This window comes from Phoxinus phoxinus (genome assembly GCF_949152265.1).
Source record: "Phoxinus phoxinus genome assembly, chromosome: 1".
NCBI lineage: Eukaryota > Metazoa > Chordata > Actinopteri > Cypriniformes > Leuciscidae > Phoxinus > Phoxinus phoxinus.
Genome location: NC_136876.1, coordinates 17,596,872 through 17,613,137, shown reverse-complemented (window position 1 = coordinate 17,613,137; position 16,266 = coordinate 17,596,872). Strand labels below are relative to the sequence as shown.

Here is a 16,266-nt window from a genome sequence, read left to right as displayed (position 1 = left end):
ATTCACTTGCATTGACGGTTTTTCAACTTTGAGGTCCAGCGGGGTTTTATGGAGGGGGCGGGACTTACCAGCTCTATAGAAGTGATGCGGCCGTTTTTTCCACGCGCAGCGAGATGAAGAAATATCAACTTCAGAATTCCGCAAAAGCTACTAAAACTTCTTTGTCGTTGTGGAGAGCGCAGTGCATGGTTGCATAGCAACGACAGACGCCACGGGAAAATCAGACCGAATTTTACTATTAATAATAAAAGATAAGCTAATGTGGATTGTAAATGTCAGTAATTTTATCTTTTTTTGACTCATTCTTTTTATAAGAAAATTATTTAAAGGCTGAAATATGAGGTTTATCTTTTTATAAAACCTTTTTTGCCAAAACTTTATTTGCACTTGTACATGTTAGTAGATAACATGTTGCAAGACACTCTTGTAAAATCTAGCCATAATTGATGTTATTATTTTAATGTTTATGTAAACAAAAAGTGCATATTGATGCTAATTGTATTTGTTATTTGCTGGTTAATGCCTTGTGTAGGTCTTAAATTTAAATCTTTATGATCTTAAAATGTCTTAAGCGGTCTTAAATTTGACTTACAAAAGTTATTTCATGATTTTTTGTCTGATAAACAACCTACTGGTTTTGGGGTGTTTTTCATAATTGGTTGTTCCAGAAAAAAATTGTTCTTGCCACCTCATAGTTACCAGTAGTTTCATTTCTACAAATGGTGCAAGCTCTGCTTATAGATAAAAGATTCCCATTCCTCTGCCATTCTGTGATCGGCAGTAATCGGCAATCGGCAGATCATGATTTTGGTGATCGGTAATCGTGATCGGCCCCAAAAATGCTGATCGGAGCATCTCTACCTAGAAGCTAGCCATAGACGCTGTGAGAAGTGACTTTTCCCTTGTCAGTGGTGTAAAATATGTAGTTATATTGTTTAATGTAACTTAGTTCTTCTCCCTTGCTGTGTTATGGCTTTGCTATGTGGGGATAAATGTGCTGGTTACGTTCGTGAGACAATCAGCTGATTAGTACTATTGACCGTAAAAGCCTACAGCATAACAGCTCATATTAGCCAGCTAAACTTTTACTAATCTTCTCCCTCACTGTTTTGTGGGTTTGCTATGTGGGTAGAAATGTGCTGGTTACGTCGGCCACAGTAGCTTCTCCTTCGAGTTTGAAAAGGGAGGGATAGGCCGTAAGTGACTATCTGTTTGCAATTAGCAAATCTCACCACTAGATGCCGCTAAGAATCACACACTGTACCTTTAACAGGCAGCGCACGGAGGGCGGAAGAGGAACATGAATGTGTGAAAGATGGTGAGTCCAGGGTGCCATTTTGAGTGTGTCACATCTTATTATTTTACGGCGGTTGGCATGAACATTGATTGAACATTAACAGGTATTATAAAATAGGCAAAGTTTGGTGGACAAATAATTATTTAAATCAACGGTAAAAAAAATATTTTTGTGTAATGAAGCACATCTCTTTTCCATATTTCATCGCTCCTCCGTCGTGTGTGTGTGTATTTTACAATCTATGGTGGTGTGTGTATATACAAACGTTTAGAAACATCAAGGTTTTTAGATGTTTTTGAAAGTAGTCTCTTAATCTCACCAAGGCTGCATTTATTTGATAAAAATACAGTAAAACATAACTGTGAAATATAACATTTTAAATGAACTGGTTTATTGTTTTCTCAACATTGATACTTATAAGAAATGATCAAACATAATATATAATTTCCGTGCGCATTATGTAATTTCCAGAAGACAAACTCAGTGACTGTTTTAATAAATCATTTATTTACATATGAATAAAAAATGAAAAGAGATGTCAATCATATAAAATTATCACAGCCCTGATTTGATTCAATCTTGATTTCATAATAACTTACTCAGAATTGTATTTTGAGTAGTGATCGATTACAGAGAAACCACAAATAAAAATTCAAACAAACGATAACATTTTGTTACTATAATATACATCCACCAACTTGCTGCTGTATTTTAGTTTGTTAAAACAAAACATTATATCTGAGAGGACCCTGAAACCTTTGTAACTAAAAGAGAAAACATAATCACAGCTTTTTTACCTTAAATTTGTGAATCTATCTACTGAACAAAATCCCAGGAACAACCCAACAGAAATTAAGTTATGTTCAATTCAAATTTATTTGTATAGCGCTTTTCACAATACATATTGTTTCAAAGCAGCTTTACAGAAAATGCATTTCAGAAATGTACATACAAAAATACAGTTAGTTAATCATGTATAAATTTAGGGCATAACATATCGCCGGAGGGCACTTGTTATGTAACAAGTTTGAGAACAGTGCTTGAACAACTGCCCTCTGTAGAATGTGAATGTTCAAGTCGAACACACATAGTGACAAGGAAAACCATGGAAACATGACAGGAACAACCAAATAGATGTAGGAATCAAGTTATCAAATATTTTGAGAACAGTGCTTGAATTTGTCAACAAGAATGACTGCTCCCTCTCAAATAATGAGAAGTTTTTTGTAACTTCAGCATGGCGAAACTGTAAACGCTGTCGCCATGCTGTGGCGTAATGTCCGCTCGGCTTCTTCAATAATCCCAGTCTAAGTCTTTAGCCACTCTGTGTAAACTGATGAAGAAGTCCGGGAAAAGACCAAAAATGTTGTTCTCTTCAAATTCATTTCTGACATTCCTGTTAGAAACAAAAGAAATCAAAACAAAAGCATTACAGACACACAGATAAACTGCAACAGAGATGTAACTGAGATCTGGATGAACATTGTTGTCTCACGTACCCATGCACCAGTTTGTTGCGCAAAACCCGCAGCAGGCCAAGTACGTCCTCCGGAAGCTTCTTGTTAATGTCTGTCCATATTTCTGAAAGCTGCAAATAAGACACACACCAGCATGATTGGTCTAGTGTGCTACTGTACATTACTAGTAGTCCCAACACAGCGTTGAATGAACCAAGATAATGTGCAGAGCAATGAGAGGAAAGCTCTTGTCTTGTTGTTTTAGTTTTACTCGCCTGCAATTTCCAATTAGAAAAGGTTTTTCCCTCTGTGGCCTCCTTTGCAGTTTTGAAGAGCGTCCAAAGTTTTTTTAAATCCTCACCCACTATAGCAATGATGTCCCTTTTCCTAAAGGACAAAAAATGAGCAAGCAAAGAGTTGCACATGAATCACAACTATGTTGTATATGTGTATTTATGTGTTGTATCTATGTTTATGTCATGTGATAAAAGTACATCCTTTTAAATTCGATGTGAGAGACTGATAAAGTCATAGAAAATAATTACTTCCAAGTTATTGCTGCTAAAGGTGGTAAAAAGCAATTAAATAATTTACTTATCACGCATAGCTTTTATTTAATGTAATTATAGTGTAATATGCCATGTATTGTACTTCATCTGTTGTATTTACCTCATTTTAAAGTCCCCCTGTAGTCAATAATTTCCCACTTAAACCTAATATTTGATCACAAATGGCAGTTTTCTTGAAAAAATGTATTCATGTCTTAAATATAAGACGTGAATATAACTTTACACCCTTGCCTCATTTAGTATATGCGGTTCTATGAATATGCAAATGAGCCCCACCTCCACCCACTCACAGCAGCTCAGAGATCCACTCGTTGACGATCACACGTTGACCTGATTGGTTACAAGGTAGTTTGACGCAGAAACACCAGCGATTTTAGATTTGAGACTGTCTTTGGTTCACTGCAGTTTTAAGGATAAAATACTAAGCAATCGTGTTGACTTACGAATTTACACATGGTTTGTCTTAAAGCATATCAAAAACACCACATATACATATAAACAACATTACAAGTGTGATTTTCACCTTTAACTCTGCCAAGGACTAGATGATTGTTTTTTTATGTCCTTACATAAAACCATAGAATTAAAAGGGTGTACTTTCTTTTTCACATGACTGTATATAAATATATATAAAACCCTTACTTCTTTTCATTCTCGATTTTAAGTTCACTGAAGGCCTCATTGATGGTCAGTGTTGCGGTTGGGTCTGTTTCCTCTTTGTGCTCGTTTTCTATGTAGAGGTTGCGAAGTTTTGCTAAAGTCTCGTAGTTCTGGATTTCAGGCCTATCACCCAGCTTCCTGAGGACTGCATCTTTGCTGAAGGAAATCAAACGCAGGCATTGAGCAGGGCAGTTCAGTAGCAGAACAAGACTGTATGATCAGAAAGTCAAACCCAGCATTCACTGCACGGTTCTCTGAGATACGATACAGTGTTTTGAGTTTTAAAGGGAATTGGTCATTTACTCATTCTTATGTTTTCCCTTTTTTTTTTTTTTTTTTTTTTTTTAGGTGAATATTCTGGACACACATCAACACATTGAAAGCAAATGAGGCTTGTCGAGCTCCAAAAATGACAAAACAGCATCATAAATGTCGGTCGTCCTTATGACTGGTGTGCTATATTCCAAGTCATATAATTTCAGAACAGGTCAAAATGTGTTCACACTTGATAGTTTGGAATGAGATGAGGGTGAGAAAATAATGGCAAAATTGTCATATTTGGGTGATCGATTCCTTGAAGATTCTCAGACTTACAGCTCAAGATAAAGAGGATATAATCTAAAACACTGGCAGTGACTCCGTATAAGAGAGGACGTTCAGGGCTGTTTTTGTCAGAGTATCATGAGAGAACAACATCTGAAGAACTGGAAATAAACTAAAGAAACAAATGATCCCAGAGAACAGATTAGTGGTGAACATCGCAATCAATAACAGTGAATTTATGTTTTATATTACTTAGAAATATTGTTCTTTCCACAAAGATGAAAAGAGGAATACGATTTTATGTCATTGTTTTTGTGAAGGCAAACAGTAAAGTGTGAGTCCACATCAATTCTACACATTGATCTAATCCTACTTTCAGAGAAAAAAGGTGCTGCATATATCAGGGATAGTCAGGGAATTTACCTGACACAGTTCTACTCTTATAAATATGATGATATAGAAATTTACTCTTTCACTGTAGAGATGTCCCAAGAACTGATGCAGATAGATAGATAGATGCCAAGATAATGAAGAGCCCAAAGTCTAGAAACAAGATCCTGCCAGTGTCTCAGTATGAGTTGAAGAGCAACTTTTGTGTAAGGCTAAACAGCAATTGAAATACTGGAAATAAAGGGGAAAAAGAAGTAAGAGAGTAAAAGGATGAAATGGAAGGCTAAGATTATATAAGTAATAGTGAAAAAACACCTTACAGTGTCATTTAACTGTCACTTTCAGTAGTGAAAAGCAAGAATAAGCAGCAATATATATAAGCATCAAACTAATTACGATTTACCTTTTATCATCCCAGAAATAGGGGTGATTTAAGACCTTGTCGACAGTTGGTCTCTTATCTGGGTCTTTGTTGATCATCCATTCAACGAGATCCGTTGCTTCTTTGTCCCGGACATCGTCAAGAGAATATTCCCCTTTAAAAATGTTTACCTCACAGCAAATGTCATCTCCAAAAGGATGTTTCCCATCAGAGAGGATGTAATAGGTAAGCATTCCCGCAACCTATGTACAATAAATGGGAATCATTTGTCAGTTATCTAACAGGGAAAACTGGACAACACCACTGGACATGATTAGAGTTGGAAAAGTGCAAGAAATCAAGATTTCTATGAACTAAACTGAAAATCAAATCCTCTCTTAGCAAGAGTTGATTCGTGGTATTTCACAAACCTGGATGTCTGAGCTCTTTTTGTAACGGCTCTTTTCAGTCTGATTCAGGATCTCCGTTGCCTCCCAGCCTCGTGTACCAGCTCTGACAGTATACACTGTGGTTTTTCCCTCCTCCAGTTTGCGACTGATCCCAAAGTCAGCCAGCCTTGCCCTTTTTTCTACGTCTAATAATAGAAATATTTTAGTTTTGAATACGTTGAATTAAAGTTCAATTATGTCATTATTTACTCTCTCATGTCTAACCTTCATTGCATTTTTTTTACAGTGAAAGAGTGTAAATGAAGACTCAATATTTGGGGCGAGTTTTCGCTTTTTAAAGTAAAAGTCAACCGTATAGAACCATTTTTAATATTACAAGATTAAATTTTTTTTATAATTTGTACCTATCAAAACATTTCTAGGCTTTATGTCACGATGTATCACTCCAGCGCGGTGAAGAACTTGAAGGCCAAGAAGCATCTCCTTCACTATTTTCCTCAAAGCGTTGTCTTTGTGCTTTTGCTCCTGCAGACGAAGATCGTCCATGTAGTCCACCAGATCGTATTCACAAAGCCGGTTTGCAAGATAGTAAAAATCTTTATCCACTACAAAGGTCACATACCTGACGATATACTTGCTCTCAAGCCTCAGATCTTGCAAATGGTTCAGCTCATTTTCAACGTATTTGTTATTCTTTGGGTTCTTTGTTATTAGTTTAATGGCCACCTCAATGCCATCTTCACTCAAGCCAATATATACTTGTGCGCCGCTTCCTCCAGGGCTAATCATGTACTTCTCATCTTTATAAAAGAAGAGATTCCCTACTTTTTCAATGTCAGTCTCTTTTAACAGCTCCTCTAGTTTTGTACCATGTCTTTTGGAGGATTTGTTCCACCAGGGAATTTGTTTTTCCTCAGTCTTTTGTTCGATAGTTTGCAGTTGTACTGTTTCTGCATGTTGAGGGGGAGATTCAATTTCCATTAATTCTGATCAGTGGTCAGAGGTCAGTGCCGAAGACCTTGAAATCTCTTGTTGAACTCCTACATATATATAAATGAAATAAGAAAATATATGATATATAAGACCAAGAGGGTCATTCATATTTCCAAATGTTTTTCCAATGTTTCTTTACAAAACATTTCTTTACTTTTAAAGTTGTATATCTCAATTGCACAACACAGCACAATGCAGTACTTGTTGACAATGTTATTATTATTATTATGCAAACTCACAATTTAATCCAAGAAGTAGCATTAGCATATGCAACATGAGAATAAAATATCCATTCAACGTTACAATCTGTGCCATGGCCAGTTGGGTTTTGTCTTGTATGTGTTGTTAAATGTTTAGTATTTCCTAATCTCTCTCACCTTTTCGTTTAAGTTCTTCAACCAGGAAAGGTTGCTGGTCTTTAAGCAAAGTGTATAAAGCAGATTTAGCTTTGTCAGAGTTTAGAGCCACAAGAAGCTCTCTCATTTTATCCATATTTGTAGCTTTTGCCCAAATCTTTGAGTATGTTTCACTGACAATTATTGTACCAGCCCTCATTACATCAGCAATGGGCATCACAGCAGTAACCCTCTGGATGAGATCTGGACGGTGATCGTCCACAAATTGAGCATCTAAAAAACAAACAAATGACAGTTAAACCAGAATATTTCCCAATATGCACTGTGAGTAATAGAGTTCAAGAGTCGTGTTGACTTCGAGTTTTGATTGGAAGCTTGGTTCTGCCACGGAATAATAATAAAAAAAAGGTAACTTGCGAATTTATATCTCACAATTAGAATTGTGAAATATAAACCCATAATTGCAAGATATAAAGTTACAATTGTGAAATAAAAACTCACAATTGTAAGAAAAAAGTCAGAATTGTGTTTATCTGACTTATTCCCCCTCAGAATTCTGAGATAAAAAGTCACCATTTCCTTTTTTTACTTTTGTATTCTGTGGCAGAAATAAGCTTCCATAGTTTTGCATTGTACAGTATGTGTTGAAAAATGTTTACTATTACTAAATCTCTCTCACCTTGTTGTTCAAGATCTTCAACCAGGTCTGGATTCTTAGTTTTACATGCATTGTAAAAGGCAGATTTTGCTTTGTCAATGCTCAGACCACTAAAGAGCACCGTCATTTTATCCACATCTGTAGGCGATTTCAGAATCTGTGTGTATATTTCTTGCTGAATTATTGCAGCGTCTTTCAATGCATCAGCAATGTGCATCACAGAAGTACCGGTAACCCTCTGGATGAGAACTTCACTGTGATGTTTCACAAATAGAGCATCTAAAATAAAAAATGACATTAGTTGAAGATCAGTTTATGCATCATTCTGAGCTAATGCAGAATGTTGCGTATGAACTACATTTTTAATGTCTGTGGTGGACGTGAGTTGGAGTGTCACTTTAAACTTACGCAGCTGCTCCATTGTTTTCATTTAATGCCTGAAAAACTGCAAGTCTTGAAAACCTAATCAAAAAGATGAAAGCAACATAGACAGAAGTAACATGTTGATTAGAAGAAATACAGCAAGTCTATACACAATTAATTTACATACAATCCCATGTGAATGTCAATATTATTCAAACCTCATGCATGAACTCATGAACACATGGTTATGCAACTCGCTAAACACATGACAATTGCTGACAGGCAAAACTAGCCTAAATTATAATTTATTATATTAAGTATTCATAATAAATAATCATAATTATTATTAAAAGTATAATATATTATGTTAAGCCGTTAAATTGGTCTTTGTTTTTAGTTGTAATTCTCTAAACAAAATCTGTGCTGAGATATATATGCTTAACAACTACTAAAATGAAACGTTCTGCCTAAAATCAGTCAAAATTCAAGTAAGTTTCGGTTTCTTTCATATTTAATGATTAGTGTGGTCAACTTGCGTCGCCTGCCTTTAACATATTTCTGGCTAACGTTACCTTGGTTAAAGACCGTGTTGCAGTTGTTTTGAAGTATTTAAGGGTATCACGTAGCCTAATGTTCACTATGGTTTCACAAGGACAGGAGACTTGGTATTGGTAGCAGGTGATTGTCTTAATGTAAAATTTAATTAAGTGAAATTTCAAATAATCTTAATGTTTACCATGCTTATGCACCCCATGCACGTATTACTATATAAATTAATACACAATATATTCAATTCTAAAACAAAACATGATTATACACACACACACACATTATTTCCAAGTGTCCAATTGCATTATTTCCTTTTAACATAATTTGATAAATTCATGACATACATCATTTTAATCTATAAAACCTATTTAGTTTGAATTCATTTTTAATACATTGAAATAATACATATTTTATGTTTTGTTATCTTAAACCCCAAAAATGTGAATTGCGCAACTGTCCACACAAATAAACAGACTAATAAACTATTTCAAATAAATTAACTATTGTCTTAAATAATAAAAAATGTTTAAAAAAAATGATATATATATATGGCATCATTTTATGTTCAAAACCTTTCATATAAACCTTTCGTTTTAAAGATGTTGAGATAATTGAAAAACTTTTGTCAAATTGAGCGTTAATCATACAGTATAGGCTACTTAGGTGTATCTGCACTTTTTCACAAAGACCAACACTGGCAAGTTGAATTTTTATTTAAAATAAGGAGCAGAAAAAGTCTTGCAGAGACTGAAGGTGAGGGTACAGGGTCAGTGCAGGAGTCTTCAGGATCCACCGAATCCCCTTTGTGCTTCTTGTGTTGAAAGAGATAAAGGAGACAAAAACGGGACAAATTATACAGTAGCCTAGTAGTATACAGTTATGGTGTTTATGATTCCCCATTTAGCCTAATGATTTGTTTTTTTAAAACGGATTGCTACTTTTAAGCATTGTTTTTAATCTCACTTATACACTCCATCTCCCTTTCCCATGATCAATCCAAAAATCAGCTGGGCTGAAACAGTAGGCTAATATAGACAGATAATAGTCAACAGAAACACGATGCCTAAATAACTACTCCACCCATACGTTTTTGTTTACTCAAATATGCAATCTAAAATAAGGATTTTATTTCGTTATTGCACATTTAATACGAAATTAAACGGATATTCTTATTTTACCACTTTCATTAATGACTATCACACTCCCAATGTTATAGCCTATATAGCCTCTGTTTAGAAGCGTTTCCCTCTTAATACACACAACAAAGGATAAAACTACATTAATATAACGGGTTTAACATTAATAGGCTGTTCGTGGGTTTGTTATACGCTACTAATTTTATCCAATGACCTTTAGTTTATCTGATAAGGTCCCCTGCTAAAACTACTAATTTAGATAGGCTAGCAATAATCAACTAGCATGCTTTAATACACAAGTTAAATTGATTCAGATGTACTGATAATATACAATCTTATTCTTTAAACGTCTTACCTTTTAAAAGGGCATCACAAACGGTCTGTTCTGCTGGAACTCAACGGCGCGGCTGCTACTTCCGAAAGGCTGTAAAAAACGTTCCATTGAAGTGAATGGAGTTCTTGTCGCATCTCTCTCTTCTTCTTCTCCTTTTTTTTTTTTTTATGGCGGTTGGCAAACCAACTTAACGGTGCATTACCGCCACTGACTGGGTGAAGTGTGAATCAGGAGATTCTTAAGAACTTAACCAAAAAAATAAATAAATGAATAAATAAATCCTTTTGGCGAAGTCTCTGTGTCTCTCAGAAACTTAATAACAAAGTGATAAATGTTACTGGATGTTTTCCCTAATAAACCTTGCATTGTAAAATTATTCTGATTAACCATTCTGAGAGACTGAAAAAGCTGGTTTCTTTCTTGGCTGTACTTTGTGCAATGAAATAAAATATGTATACAGTTTCTAAATGGTTGGCATTTCCCTGTTAGATGTTTCTCTATTATCTTCAATGAAGAATTGAGCCCTGTGTGTCCTATTCTGTGTAATTATACTTTCCTCTCTTCTCTCCTACACTCTGTCCTTCCTACATCCACTTGTAGCTCTATATTATATAAATGTCTCCCTTTATCATGATCCACCCAATACTCCTGCCATGTTGATCTATGCTTTAATGAACATTTTAGCGTCAGATTTGCTATATGGAACTTGTAATATTCTATTGAGTTTCAGTGTTTGTTTTGCAAGTTTATCAACCTCCTCCTTCCCTTTCACTCCAACATGTGCAGGTACCCAAAGAAACCTGATTTTTAAATCCTTTGCATTTAACTCATACAAAACCGTACAAATTTTATGAATTATATAATTTCTTATAGATTTCCCAGATTTCATGCTGTCTAAAGCTGAATAACTATCAGATATAATCACGGAGTTATTTAAATAATTTCCCTCTACCCATTCCAAGGCCAACAAAATTGCAACCAGCTCTGTTGTGTATACTGATAAATGATCTTTTATTCTTTCCTGACATATTACCCCATTCTTTGAAATATATACTGCTGACCCAGCATGTCCTATCTTTGGATCCTTGGAACCATCTTTAAATATGAATGTATGGTCAGAAAACTGCATATCCAGATAATATTTAACAATATCCCTCACTGCTACTTCCTTTGATTTATTTTTGATTTCCTTATGAATGCCTAAATCTACATCTGGTATAGGGAAAAACCATGGAGGAATAGGAGAGACTGAAACCGTTGATCAGTACTGTAACTTAGGTAACCCTATATTCTCAGCTTTCACATCGCCAATCCACCCAAAACTTCTGTAATTGGACGTACTATGTTCCCAGTCTTTTAAGACAGAATTTAGCTGGCTCAAATTGTCCCTTCACATTAACCCAGTATGCTAACATCAGTTGTACCCTTCTGATCCTCAAAGGCATCTCACCCATTTCCACTTGCATAGAAGACACTGGGGATGTTTTAAAAGATCCACTATATCCTTAGAGCCTGAGCTTGCATGACATCCAATGCTTTGATATTAGACTCTGCTGATGACATATATGCTATACACCCATAATCAAAGACCGACCTCATTCGTGCCCAATATATATTTTGTAAAGATGCCCTGTTTGCTCCCCATGCTTGTCCTGATAGACAGCGTAGGATATTAACAATCTTTTTACATTTATTAACCATTTTTTCCAAATGAATCTTCCATGTACATTTTTCATTAAACCACATCCCAAGAAATCGCATCTCTGCCTCTGATCTATCTACCCTGGCTACTACACAGCAATTAGGGCCAGAGAGGAGGAGCTGGACGTGAAGCTCCACCCATTGGCTTTTTTTTTTTTTTTTTTTTTTTTTTTCACCCATTGGCTCTGAAGTGAGCAACTTCCCTTTACTTGCATTAGAAATTACCTGGGGGAAAAATAGACAACTTAATACAAGGAATACACAAACACTAGGACGGTTTATGTCAATCAGCACATTTAAAACAACTACACGCCGTTAAAGACTAAAAAGACAATTTAAGCAACCTTACTGAACTTTTCTCCTCACCTGAAACTGAAACACTTTGTGTTTGATGCTCAGAATTGTGAACGAGATGTTCTTTTAAACCGGATCTTTTCCTTTTTATGATTCGTTTAAAGCGGACAGAAAAAAATCACAAGAGTGAGCTGTGTGACCGAAATAATTCACCATAAATAAAATGGTTATTTCCCTTGGTTTAATGTGATTTGAATATTTGCATGTATGATACAAAGCAAAGGATTCTACTGGCCATTCAACTCCACTTGTCAGATAGCAGAAAGCCCAGTGATTGGTTAAAAGAACTGCCAATCAAAGCACTCTCTCATGACTCGTATGAATTCGCTGGTCTCTGCTCTGCAGTTTGTTGTGGGCTGAAACGCATGCGTGAGTGACCACTAGTTCACCACAGTTCGTACCTCTTATATACTGTCTATGGTTCGTACATAGTTAACCTGAAATGGACATGGAAGAGAAGCCAAAATACGGCAAGTTTACTTCGGTTTTTATATTTGCTGGTGTTTGTATTGAAAGTTTATGATTTGGTGTTATTAAGAGTCCTCCTCAAAATGTTAACGCTTCCAAACAGAAACTGAAATTCATTTTAATAACTTTGCCGCCGCTAATAGTAAGAACTGTTAACGTTACCTGTTTTGGATCTATATGGCGTGTTAAGGTAAAAAATAAAATTAAAAAACAGTTGTGTTATGAGAGTTAAAGCTGTTGTGTTTGTAAGGCAACGCCTTAAACCCCGTTATTTGTTATGTCAGAGTTTGGGATTTGCTTAGCTACTTTACCTCATGTTTTGTGTAGATATTTTCTTACTCCTAACAGTCATACATGTAAACATTGTGGCTTTTTGTCTCTAATTTTAGTAGCTGACTTATTTGTAGTAACTGTTGGTGGTTGACGACCAAATAAATGCTGTGCTTTCATCACATGTGACAGTGGCTGAAATGTTCATGTGTTCGGTTCCACTAAAATAGTGTAGCTAGCTACATGTTTTTTTTTTATATTAATTTTTCTTTATTTTATTTTATAATTATTATCAGAACTAAAGCTGTGTGACTGGAAATAGAAGGTGGGTGTGTTTATTGTAAGATATAAGATAACTGTGTTTCCAGATCATGTCAAAGCAAACACAAGTAAAGTTGTGCCACAGGGTTAAACTACATACAGACATATGAAGCTACACAGCTGTTGTGAGTATGAACATATCCTTGGACACAACATGGAAACCGTTGAAAGGGTCAATTGTGGTTGTTTTAATAGTTTACAATGCATGTGGTTTCTGTCCTGGATTTCTGTTGGAAACTCCTTAATACAAAGTTGCTTTTACAAGAATATTGTTGCTTGTCCATTAGCTTAAAAGTCAGTATTTGGAACAATTGTGTTGAAAAAACTTGCTTTAATATTCAGCCTTGGTTTTACTCGTGTATATATGTCCTTGTAAAGTATCTGAGTCTGCTCTCATGAGTGGGAGTGCATGTACCGGTAATTAAAGGGTGGAATATAGGATGGCGCTTTTTAAAAATATAAAAAAAGGCTTTTACCTCTTAATTTGAAACTTTAAGCTGTACTTATGTGCTATTTCTGCTGCTGAGGGACTGAGTGCGACTGCAGCTGTTTCAAATTAGGGAAGGGATAGCTTTCACATTCAGTGGAACTTCTCGAATAGTTTAAGCAATGTTCGTCACCGAAATATATTTGTATATTGCCTAATTTGTATTGTATTGTATTTATTTATTTATAAAGCACCTTTCAGGCTACAAAGTAACTCCAAAGTGCCGTACAGTACAAATAATATTTAAACAATTGCAATGAGAATTGTATAGCAGACAAATTTCAATAATTTTAAAGGCAAATACAAGCTAAAGCTCCTTTTTACAATTTCCCTATGAATGAAACCAATTGAGGATCTCTATATTGTGCATTTCTATTAGTTGAATAGATAATTTAAAAATGGTTCTGGTTCTAAAAAATATTGAAATAAAATATAAATGCACTTTTTGCAATCAGGTCTTCATGTCTTTTGCTGCAAGGCTTTACATACGTGTCTTCTATACTTGCATCTAGTTGTTAACTCATGTTATAGTCAAGTTTACATGATGTAATGATTAATGGTTAACTGAGAACTTGAGGGGAAATTCTGAACTCATCAGAGTGCTAAGTTGTTTTCTTTCCTCGATAACCAGACGACAGGGAAAGACCCATATAAACCAACATGGTATTTTGGATCCTTTCTTTTCTCACTGATAAAAATTGACAATCTTAATTGCGAGGTGATTTTTGAAATGTCTAAGCTTCATTTACAGTAATAGTTAGACTTCTTGTCATCACACCCTGAACTGCTGATATAGCAGCTTTCCTTCCATTAGTCAATTAGACTAATGGAAGTGCTATTGATTTGATTTCTTACTTTAACCATTTAAGAACAGTGCATATTATAATCGTGATTATTTTCTGGACATGGTTTCTCATTATGTTTCAGTCATTATCAGACATTATTGCACTTTTCTCTGACTTGAATTCTTTAAAATGAAGATATTAATGAATAAAGATTCTAAGCAGCTTCACATAAAAAATGCTTCCTTAATAACACACAATTAGCTTAACTTAATTTTTGAGAGTAAATTCAAAGTTTCTCAGGGGAACGCACAACATTTGCAAGAAAACGCAAAATCTTTGATTACTTATTTTTCCTGCCATCTCATGTTTTGTCCTTTTAGGGGCTCCATAGAGAAGTGATTACAATAATTACAGTAAAGGTATTACAGCTTAAGAAAAAGGATGGCAGAAGACTTGTATAATGTATATTTATTTCTGATAGTTTAAAAATGCTTTAAAGGGGTGGTTGATTATGATTTCACTTTTCTAATTTTAGTTAGTGTGTGATTATTGTAATGTTGCTGTTTGAGCATAAACAACATCTGCAAAGTTATGACGCTCAAAGTTCAAAGCAAAGGGAGATCTTTTCTTTTAAAGAAATTGCTTTTTAACGGGTGGTAAAATGCCATTTTCACAAGATGTAAAATAAATCTCAGATGTCCCCAGAGTCTGTGTGTGAAGTTTTAGCTCAAAAACCTCAGATATTTTTATATAGCATGTTAAAGTTGTCACTTTTTGAGGGTCAGGAAAAACGCACTGTTTTTTGTCTGGCCCTTTAAATGCAAATGAGCTGCTGCTCCCGGCACAGAGGGCGGAGCTTCAAGAGCTCTTGTGTGTTAGCAGCTCCGATTACCTCACGCAGACACACTGAAATGACAGAAACTGTTCTGCCTTTTATGTTTAAACAGTCAGACAAAGATGGAGAGACTCAAGAAGAAGTGACAACATGTAGAATGCAACAGGACGTCTCTGAATGGTTAGTTGATGAATTTATGTTGCTGATGTGGAGTTAACTATCTTCAATTAGGATATTCTGTCATGATAATCTATAAATCGCTCGTATAGGAACTGTTGTGAGATGCACACAGAGTGACTTTCTATTGCATGTGAAAAGACGGATGCTAAAGTTTGAGCTGACTCACAAATGTGCTCGACTACAACAACTCTCCCTCTTCTCAACATGGACTGCGTGTTCAGGGGGCGGGTTTATGTACAATTTAGGGTTGATGATGTCACTAACCCGTGAGGAATGTCGTGTAGTTCCTACCAGCCGTTTGTTGTAGTCCTTAAACTATTTCTTTAAGCAAAGATCTCCCTTTGCTTTGAACTTTGAGCATCGTAACTTTGCAGATGTTGTTTATGCTCAAACAGCAACATTACACACTAACTAAAGTTAGAAAAGTGAAATCATACTCCACCACCCCTTTAAGGACTACAACAAACGGCTGGTAGGGACTACACAACATTCCTCTCGGGTTAGTGACATCACAAACCCTAACATTTACATAAACCCTGCCCCCGGGGAACGTGATTTATTGATTATCATGAGAGAATATGCTAATCAATGACTAGAAGATGAGCTACATAAATTCATCAACTAACCATTCAGAAATGTTGTCACTTCTTGAGTCTCTCCATCATTGTCTGACTCCGGGTTGAACATAAAAGGCTAAACGTTTTTGAAAATTTCAGTGCATGTCTGTGTGAGGTAACAGGACACAAACTCTTGAAGCTCCGCCCCCTGTGCCGGGAGCAGCAGCTCATT

At 35.5% G+C, this 16,266-nt stretch overlaps 2 protein-coding genes across 5 annotated transcripts in view; one reads left to right on the top strand and one right to left on the bottom strand.

The window, feature by feature from the left end:
* Nucleotides 1-1,791: 1,791 nt before the first annotated feature.
* LOC307009046 (serine/threonine-protein kinase/endoribonuclease ire-1-like) lies at nucleotides 1,792-10,223 on the bottom strand. Of its 2 annotated transcripts, XM_079632437.1 has the most exons (12): nucleotides 10,098-10,223; nucleotides 9,349-9,417; nucleotides 8,103-8,156; nucleotides 7,716-7,973; nucleotides 7,058-7,309; nucleotides 6,092-6,727; nucleotides 5,709-5,872; nucleotides 5,320-5,540; nucleotides 3,966-4,139; nucleotides 3,030-3,141; nucleotides 2,797-2,885; nucleotides 1,792-2,693 (listed from the first exon to the last, which is right to left on the bottom strand). In XM_079632437.1, the coding sequence occupies exons 6-12, from the start codon at nucleotides 6,666-6,668 to the stop codon at nucleotides 2,591-2,593; spliced, it is 1,440 nt and encodes a 479-aa protein (XP_079488563.1). In that variant the 5' UTR covers nucleotides 6,669-6,727; nucleotides 7,058-7,309; nucleotides 7,716-7,973; nucleotides 8,103-8,156; nucleotides 9,349-9,417; nucleotides 10,098-10,223; the 3' UTR covers nucleotides 1,792-2,590. The 2 variants fall into 2 exon arrangements, with proteins under 2 accessions (XP_079488563.1, XP_079488564.1); XM_079632438.1 differs by lacking the exons at nucleotides 9,349-9,417; nucleotides 10,098-10,223 and adding an exon at nucleotides 9,254-9,297.
* Nucleotides 10,224-12,468: 2,245 nt separating this feature from the next.
* LOC307008719 (choline transporter-like protein 2) overlaps nucleotides 12,469-16,266 on the top strand; it is a 29,836-nt gene continuing 26,038 nt past the window's right edge. For 2 of the 3 annotated variants that reach the window (XR_013799893.1, XM_079631772.1), the window contains exon 1: nucleotides 12,469-12,601. Coding sequence is in view for 2 of the 3 variants with exons in the window: in XM_079631772.1 (XP_079487898.1) it covers nucleotides 12,574-12,601 (28 nt within the window). In the remaining variant the exon portion in view is untranslated. The remainder of the gene's footprint in view (nucleotides 12,602-16,266) is intronic. The other variant, XM_079631775.1, reaches the window with a different exon arrangement.

Excerpts from the sequence above, each read along its gene's own strand:
- LOC307009046 (XM_079632437.1), bottom strand. The coding sequence starts at position 6,668 with ATGGAAATTGAATCTCCCCCTCAACATGCAGAAACAGTACAACTGCAA. Across the intron at positions 5,541-5,708 it reads AAAAGAGCTCAGACATCCAG|GTTGCGGGAATGCTTACCTA; the intron begins GTTTGTGAAATA and ends TATTGTACATAG. Across the intron at positions 2,694-2,796 it reads CGCAACAAACTGGTGCATGG|GAATGTCAGAAATGAATTTG; the intron begins GTACGTGAGACA and ends TGTTTCTAACAG.